Source organism: Anopheles cruzii, chromosome 3 (genome assembly GCF_943734635.1).
Source record: "Anopheles cruzii chromosome 3, idAnoCruzAS_RS32_06, whole genome shotgun sequence".
NCBI lineage: Eukaryota > Metazoa > Arthropoda > Insecta > Diptera > Culicidae > Anopheles > Anopheles cruzii.
The window spans coordinates 17,356,724-17,373,969 of record NC_069145.1 but is presented as its reverse complement, the minus strand read 5'-3'; the positions used below and the strand labels follow the sequence as shown (position 1 = coordinate 17,373,969).

General features: G+C 48.4%; 2 protein-coding genes across 2 annotated transcripts; one reads left to right on the top strand and one right to left on the bottom strand.

Annotated features, from left to right (window-relative positions):
• Positions 1-46: 46 nt before the first annotated feature.
• Positions 47-1,715, top strand: LOC128274313 (probable N-acetyltransferase san). The gene is made up of 2 exons (XM_053012465.1): positions 47-187; positions 306-1,715. Exons 1-2 carry the CDS (start codon positions 180-182, stop codon positions 1,018-1,020), a joined length of 723 nt encoding a protein of 240 aa, XP_052868425.1. The 5' UTR covers positions 47-179; the 3' UTR covers positions 1,021-1,715.
• A 64-nt stretch (positions 1,716-1,779) lies between these two features.
• LOC128274312 (hormone-sensitive lipase) lies at positions 1,780-6,973 on the bottom strand. The gene is made up of 6 exons (XM_053012464.1): positions 5,198-6,973; positions 4,304-4,581; positions 4,080-4,217; positions 3,774-4,011; positions 3,576-3,701; positions 1,780-3,509 (listed from the first exon to the last, which is right to left on the bottom strand). Exons 1-6 carry the CDS (start codon positions 6,932-6,934, stop codon positions 3,396-3,398), a joined length of 2,631 nt encoding a protein of 876 aa, XP_052868424.1. The 5' UTR covers positions 6,935-6,973; the 3' UTR covers positions 1,780-3,395.
• Positions 6,974-17,246: the final 10,273 nt, after the last annotated feature.

Here is a 17,246-nt window from a genome sequence, read left to right as displayed (position 1 = left end):
CAGCCCTGCATAAACGTCACATCCCCGTTGTCAGAAAAGTCAGAATCACAAAAAAAGAAGTCGAGCTTCGGAGCGCCCAAATATCGCACCGTTCCGAGTTTATTGGCACCAAATTGCGATAGTTTCCCTCGCTACACCGAACGTTTTTCGGTTGTGTGCATTTTTTCTCGTTATTTACTATGACCCGGTAAGTAGGTGACTCCAAATCCCGTCCGTTTCGATGTGGATCGTGCTGTTGCTCCCCCGTCGGTTCCGTGCGATCGTTTCTAACCTCAACCTGTGGGGCTCTGTTCTTACTCGACCAGACTAATTGCCGAGGTGAAAGCCCCGGGCCGAGCTAGCATCGAGCTGGGCGACGTGACGCATCACAACCTGAAGCAGCTGAAAAAGATCAACACCGTGGTCCTGCCGGTATCCTACAACGACAAGTTCTACCTCGACGTACTAGAGTCGGGGGAACTAGCGAAACTCGCCTACTACAATGATGTGGTCGTTGGAGCGGTTTGCTCCCGGATCGATAGCTCCGAGAATATGCGCCGGCTGTACATTATGACCCTCGGATGCCTCTATCCTTACCGGCGGCTCGGCATCGGCACTGTCATGGTACAGCATATCCTCAACTGTGTCGAGCGGGACGGTAACTTCGACAGTATCTTTCTGCACGTGAAAGTCGACAACAAGGGGGCGATCGATTTCTACAAGCGCTTCGGGTTCGAGATCGTGGAAACCAAGCAGCACTACTACAAACGCATCGAACCGGCCGACGCGCACGTGCTGCAGAAGACGCTGACGAAGAAGGCTGCGGCGGCGACCGCGGCGGCCGCCAGTCACTCAGCATCGCCAGCAAATCAGCACGCGGAAGAGCACGGCCAGGTAGCGGGCAATGGAGAGGCGGAAGATGCGGCCCGGGGGGCCGATCGGGTCGAGGCTGCAGCAAACGCCAATGTGCACAACAATCACTCGAGCATCCAGAACTCGACCTCGCAACAAACACCGCCCGCACCGGAGAAAAACCGATAAGTCCACGACCAGCAGACCGCGTCCCAAGAAGCACGTCCTCGTACCCACGGGAAAGGACACCAGTGAGCACCGAAAACCGGACATTATCGTACCCCTTGTGTGTGGTGCAGCAATTAGACGTAACGTTTGTATGTTGGGCGGTGAAGTGTTGCTGCCTGCGGCCACACCTACAGCGGTCCTACTTCCGTTCGCCACTCGTTGTCGCCAGTGTGTTGCTATGTTTAGCGGAATCATTATGTTTGTTAAATTATTTTCACCATGTTCTGCTTCCAACAACAAGCAGTTTGTCGATGGCCCGAAGTGGACGGTTTTAAAAATAAGCATCCAAACTTCGCGCTGAACCAGCACGTGGTCCGTTCGGCTTTAAAGCAAGTCATGATGCCGGCTGCTGCCTCCGTTTCGTCGTTTCACACAACGCTGCCAATAGATCATCTACCACCGCACGGACATCAGAGCTTGCTCCTGGGTCTCTTCATTAGTGGCAACACTTCTTTGTCGTTCGTTTTCGTTGTTTTTGATGTGGTGCAAGATTGTAAATGGGAAGTCGCGACAAGCCATGGAGAGTAATTACCATAAAGCGAATAAACACACATATATCTTAGGACGAATCAAGTAAAGCCGTATTCCTTATTACACTTACAATCCTTAGTTTTCCAACAGTTTACTAGAGCTCGGTTAAATGGCACATGTACGAAAGGAACGACCACCAGGATACGGTGGAACCGGTCGGACGATCGAAAATAGCTCTGCTCTTCCAATGCAATAAGGTTTTATTCTTAGAATTCATCAATTACAAGTAAATGTAGTTTCTTTGTTTGTCTCACTCCTGCGTCACTCTCAGCCTGGTTTTGTGTGGCTCGCAGCAGGTCCTTGCCGCGCCACACGCTCAGTCCTCACAGTAGGTTTCACCCAAAGGATTCTTACATCGAAAAAGTATTTTTTATATATTATCCACTCTTAAATTTAATCGTTTTATTCTTTTTTTGTTGGAATTAACCGTAACGTTCCATTGGGAAAATATATGTATAACATCTCACAAAAGTTTAGGTACTTTTCGTCAACATGCTGAATTTTTGGTTCACTTGCCTCCATCCGGTTCTTATTAATCCTAATCAGCTGCTTTTTACGTCACAAAAGCACAGTATAACAACAAAACCACGTAAATCGAGCACAATTGTTCAGTACTTTTCGTAACTCCATAAATTCTTACCGTAAAGACGAAAATGTGATTGAGTGTGTAAATAAAGCTTGACCACGAAACGACTGATTGTTGCACATTAATATTTCCGTTTTTTTTAGTTTTCATGAATGTCCACGATTATTAAGTTATGTGGATTAATAAAACACATATTTAAAAAAATACTTCCACTTTCTCCTTATTTGACATTCTGTTGATGAAGAGATTGTATTATCGAAATATCGTCGGACCAATAACGGCCCCAATCAATGAAAGCGATATAGTAAAGTTTGTAAATAATATCAGCACTGGTTTACCTAATACTCTAACCTTTGTAAAGGAAAAATCAATTGTCAGTAAAACGGTAGACGGCTGAGTTGAGATTTCCACAGATTGAGCGCGCTGGCACCTAAGTAACAAAAAAGTAACAACCATGTAACGTGCCGTTCCTCTCCCAATCAGCGACGGAAATTTATCGGTGGCCTAAATTGCGGTAAAACGTACCACCAATTAGCAAAGGGCAAAATAATACGGAACGGAGAACGCTGGCGACCGTCCGATCGAAAGCTTAGCACTAAGAGTGTGTAGCGGTGGTTGCCATCACTTCGCACCGTGGTTTAGCTTAGAAGCGGAGCAGAAGAGGCGCCCGCCTTAACATACGGATACCTAGTTACGATCCTAGTAGTTTATTGGTGTATATGCTCCGGGGCCAGGGCTGGGCCTGGCCGCGCGAATAATAAAGCCGCATCGCAGTAAAAAACAATGCTAGGGGAAAAGGCCAATTGGTTGCTGCGCTCTAAAGGACGTCAGACGTTGTTTGTTTGTTCGGCTACCTACGGTCTATTGTTTTGTCTGCCTTTTGGGTCCAAATTGTTTCCGAAGCGGCGCACTGCTAATCAGCGCAAACGCTACGGGCGTGGACGAAACTGTTAAACAATGTGTTCGTAGTTGGCTTTGCCGGTAGCCTCGCTTGAGCTTTAGAGGGAAAGGTAGTGAAAATGTTTTGTTTGCATTGCGATGCAATGAATTCGTATGAACTAAGCTTACGTTCTAAAAACAACGTTCGGCGTGCGGTGCGTGCACTGCATGTATAATCAGCATCAGTGGTAAAGCGCATTTGGGAGTTTCGGTAAGTTTAGTAACTCGATCCATGCTGTTGCCGGCCACGGTCCGCACGACAACATCAGCGACAGAATCGCTAACAACATCCCTGCTTCGGGCCTGTATCATCGCCGGCCGTGGCCGAAATTTCCAGTAGCTCGGCAATGCGCTGAACGCACTGCTTCGATCCCTCGTGCGCTTCTTTGGAAATCTGTCGTAAAGGAAAGGGCATTAACACCGACCAGATACTAACCCCCTGTGTAAAGACACTACTCACGGTGGCGAAATTGAGAAATCCGTGCGGTAGCCCTGGCAGAATGTCGAGCGAAACGGATCGGTTCAAGCTTTTCAGTCTTTTAGCAAACATCACACAATCGTCCAGACACGGGTCCAGTACGACGGTCTGCAACGGGATGCAATTCATGACAAATTTACGTTACCACTCCCCGAGGTCATTCCCATCGGAAATACTTACTAAAATTTTGGTTGGAGGAAATTGACTCAAAACATCGTCAGAGGCCCAGTACGGCGATAGATGGGAATCCTTCGGCACGTGAAAGATGAACTCATCCGACGGACTGCGGGCGATCAGTGCATCGAGATTGCTTTGCAGCTCACCCTGTGCAGCGCCGATCGTGATCGGTTTCGAGGCGGTCAGGCTGTTGATCGTGCTGGACACTTTGCTCACAAAGTTACTCGCTGCACTGGTGACACTGTGCAAAGGGGAAATGCGATATAAAGCATCAATTACGGACCTAACACGACATTGTCGACGGATTACCGTTCTTGTAGATTCTGTACGCTTATCGCTTCTCGGCCGATGTCGAGTACGATGTTCTCTTCCGATTGCGAACGTGAAACCGGTCGAAGGATGGGTTCAATCTCACCCGCAGCATTAGTGGTCGTGTCAAGTACATATCTAAATAGAAGAATGGTGGACAACGTCAAGTATTATTAACCTACGACACGAATTTGGGTAAAAGGATTGTCGAGCATCACACGTACCTTTCGATAAAATCGGAAACATACTGGTTCGTGTTCTGCTCCGAGCTGATATCGCTCGGCATGTCCATGTCGAGATCGTCCACAACGGTAATGTTGCTCCGCTCGGTGTTAAGGTTGACCTGTTGTAGCGTTATCGGCTGCGAATCCTCTTCCAGCGATGTGATCGTGTTGCTCTCGTCCGGACTGATGATGTCGATGGTGTTCCCGAGCGACTGGCTCTTGAGCGCGAGCGTGTCGCTGGCGGTATCGCTCACGGGGCTAAGATGCTGGTTCTGGAGCTTCAGGAACACGAAACGAAAGAGGGCAAAAATTGTAGGCACCTCCTATCAATGGCGATAACACGAGAGACGTTTCGCCCCTGACGGATGTGCTCGACCCAAGGTACTTTACGTTACATCATCCGAACCGTACTTTGGACTGATGATTGATTGTTGCCCCCCAAAAAAGCCGTACGCTACGAACCCAAAATAGCGCCAAATTGCCCCGCTGCAAGGTGAGATCCGGTTCCGGTTCCGGATCTGTTGCAAAGTAGAAAAGACGTTATCGGTTTCAAACAGTCAATAGCACCACTACATTTATAGGGATGCCGGAACGAAGTATATCTCATTTGAATATTGAAGAATAATTTGCATAAAATTCAATACCCTTAGCAACGGAATAGCCAATATCTGCCATGGACGGCCACAGCTTGTGGCTCATTTCTAACCCACAGCTCATTTCTAACCCATTGCTTTGGCGTAAAGTAAAATAATCTTTCTGCTGCAACAATTTTAAAAATAAACTAAGAGTCGCATTCATCACTCGATGGACAAACTTGGTCATAGTACTGCGGAGACGAGGTTTTCTTCCAAATGCAGTCAATTTCAAACCATTTTGTTCCCTTAGGAGACTCACCTGTACGGTGTTGACGCTGTTCAGTTGTTCCCACATAGAATTATCATCACCCGAATCCGATCGATCCGGCGTTCTGTTTCCGTTATCGTCCTGTTCGCCCTGTCCACCACCGGCAACCCTGGTCGCTGAACCTCCGACGACGTTATTGTTGCGCATCTGCAGACCCGCATTGACGATCGCCAGCCGCTGTTCGTGGCGTTTCCGATTCTCTTCTAGCACCTCTCGGCTGGGGCAAGCGTAAGCCTTCAGGCAGCGCATCATGAACCCGAACGGGAGCAGCGGATCCATCAGACACAGCATCCGGGCCGGACTCGGCACGAAGCTGATCAGCACCGGACAGTAAGCGATGAATATTCCGTCCGGTCGACGGACTCCCAGCTCAATCGCTTTCATTGCACAGCCCAGATTCAAGCTGGCCCCGGCCGAATCGCCCGCCAGGATGATTCGCTCACCGGTCGTTCCGAGCAGCTCGCAGTTCCGCAAGGCCCAGCAGTACGCGTAAAACACTTCCTCCAGTGCCCGCGGAAATGGTGCTTCCGGGGCAAGGCTGTAGTCGATCGAAAGGATCGGCACGTTCAACGTGACAGCCCACTCGCGCAGATACGATTCGTGCGATTTCGAGCTTTGCGCCACAAACCCTCCACCGTGGCAGTGGAACACCATTCCTCGGCTCGCCGGGTGGATGGTGCTACGCTGGGAGTTACTCCGCTCGCCGATCATTCCCTTCCGCTTAACGGCCGATATGAGCCGAGCCTTGATCGGTGCCGCCCCACCGTGACTCTTCGGGATCGGTATGTCCACAAAGATGGGTTCGGTCGGCGCGCTGCCAGCGTCTGTCGGCGCCTGTCGAGGCAATTGAATCGGTTCCGGCGGGATCGTTATCACGCGGTTCACCTTCACTTTGAACCCCACGAACGACGGTAGCGAGTGCATCATCTCCGATTCGGCCAAAAACCAAAACGCTTTGCAAAAGTCCACGTTCGAGTTTTGTGAGATGTTGACGATCCGCCGGGCGCGCAGCTCCGGATCGAGCATGTACTTGGTGCTCGTGTACATCAGGCTGGTGGCCTTGGACAGTCGGCCACCCTCCGAGTAGTAGCCCTCCGAGAAGCCGGCCATACCGATCGAGATGAACTTTAGCAGTGGTTTGATGGAGTCACAAAACTGAAACCCAAGACACCGACCGTAGAAGCAGTACTGGTTGATGATGCCTCCCGTCGCAAACAGCTCCTCGACCGAGTGGGACTCGTCCGGGAACAGGTCGCCAGAGTCGCGAGTCCACTCGCGCAGCGTCTGCGTGTGCTGCAGGCAGGTACACAGACTGGCCATCAGATGGTTGTACGCTTCCACCTCCTTCACGTAGACCGCCTTGCGGAACAGGATCGTGCTCCGGTTCTCCATTACGTAGCGGGTCAGCTTCAGGGCCGTCGAGACGCAGCACTCGACCACGTACAGAAAGCTCCGGAACCCGTTTCCCGGTACGCTCGGGTCGAAATCGTACTCGTGCATGAAACCGTGCACCATCCGCACCAACGGTTTGGCCATCTCAATGTGATCGATAAGCCCGACGAACGCCCCGTGTAACCGCAATCCGGTCTCCGTTTCGTCGCTCTCGAAGAAGCTTATGTTGTTGCGGCAAAGCTCAATCAGCGAGTCGAACAACATCAACCGTTGCTGCTGCTGTTCCTGTTGCAGCTCCTCGTAGCCACCGTCACTGGTCGTTGCGCTTTGGTCCATTCTTTCACCTAGTTAGCGTCGTTCCGATGAAACTGATTGACCGCGGGACAGCCGTTTAGCTTCGTGAGATGCGGCTTCGTCTGCGAGCTGCGTGCGAATGCCCAACCAAAGAGATTACAACAGGGGCGCACTACGTAAGGCGGCTTCTCGGTGACTGGTCGCTTATCATTATCGGTTCGTCACACGGCGATGGGTCATCCAGTTCACAGTTCCGCTTCTGCTCGACTTTGGACCGATGATTAATGTGATTCAACGTGTATCTCCCGTTCCAGACCGCTAATAAACTCCTCTGGCCGTCTCCGGTGACGTGGATCGTGCAACGTGAAGCGGGGAAAGCTAAGGCCCTCGTCGCCCTTCGTGAAACACACACGCACAATCACAAGACAACCCGCGCGGCGGGTCGATATCACGTTTTCCACTTCGATGCTCACGAGACACGGCCCGTTGGCGGCCTGTGTGGTAGGTGGACGTAACACGCGCGACTCGACCTTGTTTTTATTTTCGATACGCCGATTTCTTCACCGTGAGCTGCGGTTTGGGTTCACCCGTTCTTCGTGCGGCAAGCGTATGGAGAAAGTGGTTTTCACAGCCTGCTTGCTGTTGGTCAACACAACAAGGATAGAATCCGAAAATCCAGCAAAAAAACCCAATCCAGCTTCACGAACGCTGCCGGAACTTCACTAAACTATGGGACGGAAGGCGAAGCACGATGCTCAGGGTGCCGTGCAAATGTGTCGTGCGTTGAAAAAGTGAAATCGATAGTGAAAGCATGAAAATTGATAAGCAAAACCGACCGAGAAAACCAATGTTTTCAATTCACCGAATCCCTACCCCACAGCGGAAGCGGACTGTCAAACTAACAACGGCGATGATTTCAAGCTAAGCGATGTTCTATGTTTTTCTTATTCAGCCTCAAACAAGGTTACTACAATGAGGATTTCTTGATGTTTGAAATGTACGTTTGAAGTGGGGCAACGTTTAATACGACAAAACACCTGGACGATGTATTGCAAAAACCAATGAATGGATCGATTAATGCATTTTGAATACTCTATTCGAATCTAACATTCTTCTCCAACTCCTAAACGTGTGCTATTTTCCCAATCAACTCAACACAGCTGGAAACTGCCGGCAGCAACTAGTGCAAGGCCTTTTCACCGTGTAACTCTATTGCTTTTATCTTTACATCATATTTTGTAGGCTACAATGATGAATCAATAGCAGCAAAGTAGCCCACCTCGAACATATGCACAGGGCTTAACATCTAAATTGCCCTCAGCAAAGGCCACCTTTCGCCGCGCGGCTATTAATGGTAAGTTGTACCGCTCAAGAAGAAATGGCAAAGAAAGAACCGAACCAAAAAATACAACCCCACAGCTTTAAGTGATTGGTTTATGTCGTGATTTACGGCAGTATTATTCGTCCGGTTTTATTAGAGCCGAGTCTGCCGGTTTTCGGGCGCTGCTCTCACGCCGTGCGCCGGCATCGTTCGAAAATTGGAAAACCGCGCCCGGCAGAGTCGCCGGAAAACAGCTGTGCGACAGTTTTCCTTGTCCATGTTGCTCTGTCCTTTTCAACAACATGCACACGAACTGTTGATCTCTCGTTTTTGCTCGGAAAAGCACAGCGGTTCTCTTTCTCCCGTTACAGTGGTTCCACACGATCGGCTTACGACAGAACTAGACACGGCTCGGTTTGTGGTGGCAAACTTTTTGAAGGTTTTCCAGCGTCCTCGGACAATGCCAACGATGTCATCGATTTTTATCTGTCCGCTTTTCCGGACTGCTCCCCATGCCACCGCGCTCCGCTTTGCGCCGCCCATGAAGTTTCCAATTTCGCTCCTGCTGCTCTATAATCCTGTTTCGGTGGCTATCCGCCACACACAACTTATCTTACTTGCTATGGAGATTCGATTACCTTTTTTTTCTGCGTGGTGTTGATTAACGAATTTCGTTCCACCGTCGGGCTGTCGAAACCGGATTTTTGTTGCTGGCGCTACCGGCGCCAACCGGTCTTGGGCGGGCCTTTATTGCCCGTCGCAGGGCGCAGGATACCCCGGTGAGCCCGAGCAACAAATTTGATTATTTTTAGTTCTTCTGGCGCCAGGCTCGCTGGCTCTGGGGCCACTGCTTCGAAACTATTTCGATGGGAGGGACACCACCATCCGACACACAACCACAACACCTTCCAAAATGGAACCTTCACCGCATACGCTCGGTTAATTGCGAAAATGACCACCACTGCCTCGGTACAGGATGGCGATGAAATCGATGCATGTTTTTTAGCCACAGGACTTCATTAATGGAAGGTTTGGATGGCCCACCAAATGGGGTGACACATTTGGGACCGAGATTGAAATTTATGGCACCGGTGGACGAGATGGAGATCCCCAGCATCCGGTCCAGCACGGCCATTCCTGCACGTTCCTGCCGACCCGTTTACACGCTGGAATTTCATTTCGTGCCTCGTCTCTCGCATGACCGAAGATTTCTGAGTGGCAGCCATTCCACCGCTCCGCCTGCCACCGCTCCGCCTGCCGCGGGAACTGATTTCCTCCACGATGGCATTTGCATTGGCCGCATTCGTTACCCATGCAAGCGATGTCCTTCGAGAGCCGGTACGGGACAGATGGAGCAAGTGAGAAAACGATTTTCACCTTCATGTGACGGTCACGCGTGCAGTTGCTGCCACCGTCAGCAGTGCCCGGAATGGCAGCTTGATTTATGCTGCCACCCCCAAAGAGCCCCAAGATCGCTGACCAGTGCAGGCAGCCTGGTTGTCACTGGTTCCGGAAGAGTAAAACTCTTACGCCGTTCGGGTGTAGTGTACGGTGCCCGTTACATGCGGGCTTTGGCAACGCTTGACCGTCCGTAGATTAAAGAAAATCTGCAGTGGAAAATATTATCTGAGCCGCCTGACTGACCGCAGGCAATCTACGGGCAAACTGGATACTTTGCCGACCACACCACCGGTTGGCAATGGCTAGACCGCCCGAAGGATGTGCGACGAACCGAGAACACCGCACGGGCCGGACCGGGCATACAAACCGAGGCTGTTCTGATTATTCAATGACGAGGGATATTATTACGATGATTACAAGCCATGATAGTGCCCGGCCCGGGAAGGAAGTGAAGATTGAATCCGGGATGAGGTTTTCATCTGCAAAGTTCTTGCAATGTGTGTGTGTGGAGGACTCCGTGGAGTACGTTTGGACCGATCTAGCCAAAAGCATTTTGCGGCTGTCGAGTCGTAAAAGTTCCACAAGGCCATAATCGTGGATTGTAATCATCCGTGAAAATGTTTCCTTTTAAAATTGAAAAAGTGTAGTCTCAACGCGTGATGCCATTTCGGTTGCTATTCTAGATTGTAACACTCCGAATAGATAATTACCCGGAACGACTGCAAGATCTTGGTCGTCCTGGGCGAGAGAAGTACCATCCCGGGGTTGGATCACGTTTTGTTCAACATATAATTACAGCAGAAACTCGTCTCCAGTAATGCCGGGTGGGATTAACATAATTATTCGCGAACACGGACTTTCGTTTAATGCTGTTCCGAAATGGAAAGAATGAGTTATGATTCTCACCCGTCGAACTAAGTTATAACGAAAGCAAACCTTTTCCAAGCATCATAAGTGATGGGTGTTGATGTTCACAACACTTTACTTTATTTCCTAATTGAATCTCTGTTCCTAGCACGTGCAGCGCTATTTGATCTTTGCCTTTGAAATGTGTGAATGTTAGTCGTCATATCAACGTACCGAAAAGATACATCAAACCCCTATCTGTGGCATACGGTGGTCCTTGAATTCGCTTTGAGTGCAATCTGCAAGTTTCGGTGTAGATAAAATTGTAAACTTCCTCAATATCAAACATCAAACCCAGTTAACGCCGAGCAATTTTGCGAGCGTCAAGAAACACATTTGGCATCCTTTGCCCTACGCGTTGGGAGTTGAAGAGTAAAGGGAATGCCCGTATGCTTCCACCAAACACTCTGACTCTGTGTGCCAGAGATAGCTCGCTCGAGCAGGGGTCCTTACGGTGGCGTTTATCAAGTCCTTCCGCCTGTTGGCGGATACAGACCGGCGACTGGTGCAATGTTTGCGCATGAAACAGTTCGATGGAGATAAGTGCCTGAGAAAGTTAGCCGCAAACCCGGTTGCTCCCGATCACGATACGGTGCAGCATCTTCGGGCAACTCTGAGTTTCTGAGAAAACCTCGAGTGAGGAGATATCACACCGTTCAAAAAGTCCCGGGACTACCATAGAGATGGCGCTAATAATGCAATTCATATACCAGGGTTCGGAAGTACCAACCTTCAGATGAGGTGTGTCAAAATTTGATGCAATTCGAAGCATAACCAAGAAAGCTATAGTGGTTAAAGTGACGCTACTTTTGCAATCCTGAAAAAATGGATCAAAGCGAGTTTCGTGTGTTGATAAAACATTGTTTTCTAATGGGAAAAAAACACTGTTGAAGCTCAGAAATGGCTTGAAAAACGTAAACCGGACTCTACTCCGTCGAAACCAACCATTTTTCGGAGGTATGCTGACTTCTATGTGGTCGTGCTGATACAAATGATGCGGAACGTTCGGGTCGGCCAAATGAGGCACTAAATCCAGAAAACACCAAATAAGTATTGAAAATCGTGATGGATGACCGCAAAATGAAAGTGCACGAGATAGCTAAGATGATGAACATATCAACTGGTAGTGCATTTACTATTTTGCACCAAAAATTGGATATGAAAAAGGTTTTCTCAAAATGGGTGCCGCGTTTGCTCACAATGGAACAAAAGCCACCATGGCACAATTCAATCAAAACGATGATTAACTTCAAAGAATTAGGCTTTCAACTGCTTCCTCATCCGGATCTGGCCCTCAGCGACTACTGGCTCTTTACGGATCTCAAAAAGATGCTCCAGGGAAAAAGATATGGCTCGAATGAGGAGGTGATCGCTGCTACTGAGGGTCATTTTGAGTCAAAAGACAAACCGTTCTACAAACATGAAATTGAAAAGTTAGAGAAGTCTGGAATAATTGTATTACACTTTAAAGAGATTATGTTGATGAATAATTAAGAATTTTGCCGACAAAATGTTGTTTTCATAGTTAGTCCCGGGACTTTTTGAACGATGTGTTACCTCAGGATGGATGCCGGCACTACGCCGCAGGATGCACTTGGCTGGCTCGAAGAGGAAGATCGACGGAGCCCGAGTACGCCCGGTTTTAGCCTTTCGTGGGATTCTGAAAGCGTTCGAGTGTTTGCTGTGCCAGGAAGCAAAACGGGACCAACTGCGCTGGTGTCGGATATTGGAAAGTTTATCGTTTTAGCAGCACTTGTGCCTCGGTTGCGCCTAGCGTGACAAAAAGAGTCTCCTGGCAGAGAAAATTGGTTGACTGACAATAACTTTGATGCTGGGCTGTGTGTCACAACCCGTCCGACCATCGGCCCGAAGCCTAGATTGAATAGAGCGCTGTGTCGAGCGAAGACAAAGTAAGGCTTTCAGACCAACCCAAGGAAGAACTTATTTGTTTCATTCGCCGAGGCTACCTGCCGCTGCCGAGAGCTCATAAAATCCATATATCATCGGACAATGCAGTTGAATCGGTTGAATTATTAAAACGAGACACGAGTTTTCTGCTTCCGAGCGAACTCCGAATCGTTTGAATCCTTGTTGGGCTGTCCTTCTTTAGGGGGTGCTTGCTGGATCGGTGGGGCCTTTAGCAAGGTTCTGCTAAATTCATGAAACAATAGGATCGGTCACATCACACTTGGTGACCGTTTTGTGCTCCAAGGCGGTCGTTTCATTCGCGGAAAGCGGATTTTTATTGTTATTCGCAAGAATATCGATCGGGTGGGGGAAATTGAATTGAATTTTTATTGTTGGATGTTTGTTAGAGTGATAAACAGTTTTATATTTTATTGAAAGTCCTTCAATAACTACCATTTAGATGCCAATCAAACACATAAACCTCGACCTATACTATGAGAGCTTCATTCACCACTTCGTCAATTGCGTCATCTTATTTGGATAAACAGTCGTAAAAAGGCGCGCAATAATTTCTGCTGATGGGTTTTTTTAGAGATGAACATTTGGAGTGATTGAAAACTTAAAATGGTTGTTGATAAATTTGCCAAACTTTTAATTCCTTGCAGCACCGAAAGAAACTCGAAATGAAATGAGCACCGCGATACTCCACGCTCATCGGTCGCCCGTTCGCAACCGTTGTCAACCCGGCTTCAAGTTTTATAGCTCCGTTGGGATTGGCTGGCAAGTCAGTGTCTTGGCCAGTGCCGTCAACTTTCGTGCAGCATCTTAGTGGCGCATGTAGTGTGCCGCCTGTTTCGTGCCTCGGTTCTCAGCGACAATACAATACCCTTTTTAACGATCGCTTGCGTAAATTACATTTACCATAAACGCGCAACGGTTCCCGGGCCGACGGGTGTTTCAATAAAGAATTTCATTCGCCCACTCTGCTCGCCATGTTTCATTTTTCTTTAAAGTATGCTATCGGAGAAGCCTGTGTTCGACCACCGTTCGTGGCTATGGTCACCGACGTTCACAGTGTAATGCGTCTATGGCATGTTTAACGACTTACAAGCTAACGGCTCGAATAACGCCGACCGATGGCGTGTTTTTGGTTTATGCTCGGTGTCAATTGTAAACCACGGTTATGGGCTACACTTTCAAACGTACCACGTAGCACCGTCGACGGTTTGCGAAGGCGAATAGTGTCACTCTGCTCCCGAGCTTAGATTAGGGCCAACGTTTCAGCATCCAACCGCGCAACTTTCGATGCGGTTCGAAATTCGCCGAACAGCCCATCGTAAATCGGGGCGCTATTGTGGCGTGACGGTCTGCAGCGTAGAGACACGTATATGGCTTAAATAAGTAAAACCGCTGGGTCTTCGAAGGCAAAGATACGACCAATTGTACTTAACCGTGGATGGAGACGCCTGGTTGCTGGTGAATCGATTTCTTTGTAACAAGTTATTTCCATCCGCTTGGATCAATAGTACGCCGTCAGGGACGCCGACATTGTCGCTGAATAATGCAGCTTCGCCAACTGGGGGTAAAAAAGTAGAAGAAAACCAGTTGCATGATGTTGCGTTTGTCCGTGCAGACACAAAAGGACTCACCGTTGCAGGACCAGATGGACCCGATGGATTGACTGACTGACTCGGTCTGGGCTATTGATTGATTTCTTCGATGTCTTCGCCCATCCCGAAAGAACTGCCCACTCGGGAATGATTAAAACCGATGATGTTGACAATGATTGTGGTGCAAACAACCGCTCCCGTACGATCCTCGCTCAGCCAGCAGGGTCAAGTGCATCAGCACAGTGACTTGCCAGTCACTATCGTTACACTATCTTCATGGAGCAGGACTCAACTGCATACAGAGACAGAGAGAGATAGATAGCTTTCGATCGTCCGACCGGGTATCGTCGCACTTTTTATTTCCTTCTGGTCTCTGGACCATAAGCGACCCAACCAAGTGACGCCGGTGGAAGATAGGAGTGCTGTTCCGAAGGTGCAAACTGGGTGTTCCTTCAGCGTCAGGGTCCAGCGAGTGGACACAGTGTTCCTGTCGTGTGCTGCACTTTGCTTGCAAGGTTCGAGGTCACAAGGTTGTCCTCCGTACGCCCGACACGTTGACGGGGAGGCGGCGTAAATGGGAAATTCAATTCCATTGTAATGGGTTGCCGGTTAAATATTCAGAAGGTATCGGTTTCTCTGCCAATAGTTGCGTGATTGATTGCAATTTAGAGTGATGTTCATTTATGATTCCATTGTAGTGCCAATAATGTAATACCTTGCTCCATTTCCTTCCTTTCTGCATGGCTTATTGTTATGTTGTCCTCAAGGCTATCAATTAACTATGTGGCCTATTGATAAAAAATTAATAATATACAGGACTGTGTGGAGCACGACACGGCTTACTTAATTTATGCAATTTAAGGATTTCTCAGGTCCTGACAGTGTCGGTATTGATGAAAGTCAGCCAATTGTATAGCTTCACCTAAAATCGATATTAAATCACGTAAAGTGGTCAGTTAGTTACCGGTTCAACATCACCAGCATCAGACCGTTAAATGCGAGGTATTGTTAGAAATATTTGCAAATTGAAGTGTCATCGAAACGAACTCGAACAGTCTGCCGAAGAACGTGTCGAGCATGTTCAACGCAGTCGAGAGGCCAACTCTGAAGCGAACATCGGGAGAACATTAAAGTTGAATCTATTTGCATTGCTCCACCATCCAGCCCGTACTGCGAATCATTTCCACTTGAGCGTGGTGGTCAAGAAGCTCGAGCATTAAAGTTGCATGGGTTGCATGGGTGGCATGGCTACACGACGGCTTAGGGAATCGAATCCTCCACCAGGTGGGAATCGAGAGAATCGCACAAGGATCATTGAAAAGTTATATTACGATTGCTGCCCAAGTTTACTTTAAGTGAAAAGCTTCAGTGAGTACCACACCGCAAAAGGAACAAGTTGAAGGTAGAAACCCATTAGCAATCATTGGTTTGCCGATATCTAGAACATTAGAAATCAAATTAAACTTTCCTATCGTTGAATAAATAACTTGTTCTTTGCATAATTTTCTTTTTCTACAAAAAGGATTGTAGCAAAAAATTGGCTTTTTCCGATCTACGTAATTTACAGTCCTCCATACAAAGGAGACTTGCGTGAGACCCCCGTTTGTCGACATGTGCCAACATTTCCATGGCCACTGCAATGAGGTTGTTTCCAGGAGCGGTAATCAACAGAAGTTATTTGTATTTGCAGATCTTACATTGCAGTCCATTACACACAACATACACAAACACACGCCGAGAGGTTGAAATGCAAATTGACAGCAATGCGGCGCAGCTTTGCCGGGTATGCATCAAATCCATCATAAACAACGATGGTGGCAATGATTGTGTGATGTCCGACGGATGCAGCATGATTGACTCCACCCATGATGATCCTCCCTGAACGGCAGAAGTGTGTGGCAAAGCAGGGACAGTGAAAAGAACTCGTTTAAAGATGACGGATATAGAGGAGTTCAAGGTTGCAAGGTAGGTGTGTAAATGGTTTGAATCGTTCTTTCTTGCTTTCTTTCTTCTGCCCCCGGCCGGGGCTGAGCTGTGACCGCTGATGGTGATTGCATTAGGTACCCTCGGCAAGGTGAACCGTTGGCAGGTATCAGAAACGACATGACGGTTTCTTTTTGACTCGTTATCCTTCCTTCAGCACCAGAGATCGAGATTGTCCTTCTTTATGGTACACCCATTGTAGCAGGGTAAAATACCTCAAACATTGCACGGTACCCGTGTACTGTACACTGATCTGAATAATCGTATCGTTAACCAGCGCACTCATTGAATATGGTTATACTGAAGTAACGTGAAAATAATCGTTAAGAATCCTGGATAATAGCTTGTAAAATTGAAATGAAACGTCCTGTTATGCAGAAAGTCTTAACTAAGCAACTCCGCTAGGCCATGGGATAGAAAATCTGCTTCCACCTTGCCCCCTTACGGCACTCGCTGTCGCATGTTGGGGCTACCTACAATAGCGTCCCGCCACTCTTTTGCCCAATCCCTCTTTATCGCCAACCTCCTGCTCCATAATATGGATGCTCCCTCCCTACTTTCCTCACTCCCTTTCTATGCCCCCTCTCGCCGCCTCCGCGACAGACCCCCATTCCTCATTCCCCCCCGCCAATCTCGCTTCGGATCAGACGAGCCATTCCTGCGGGCGATCGGTTCCTTCAATGCCGCAAGCCACCGGTTCGACTTCCACCTCCCCGTGTCCTCCTTCCGCTCCCGCCTTCGCGCCACCAACGCCCCTAGTATTTAAGAACTTAGTATGTAAGCTTGAATTTGTTAAGCCACCGGCGACCAATTTAATAAACGAAATGAAATGAAATGAAATGAAAACCTCACGTTGCATCGATTTACGTTTGAGCAAGCGGCTTCATAAGAAGTTTGTGAATGATTTTGAAAACTTTCCCTTTTCACTAACCTCAAAATTTGATCCACTGAAAGACTTATCTATAAGAGACCTTCTCCTATGTGTGCCTTCTATCCTTTCACAGCGCTACTTAAATATTCATGGAGATTGGCCACATGAAGAACAAGTCGTTTCTTGCAATATTTATGGTAATCGATATGTTTGTGCGATGTCTGCCGACCTGGCGAAGCAGGTTGCAGAGTACCCACGAGCAGCCCGGCGCCCAATCTTCTTCCATCTTTCGCCGCTTGGTGCAACTTTAGAGTTCTCATCCGCTTTCGCTGCCGCGACTTTTCCGTTGCACTT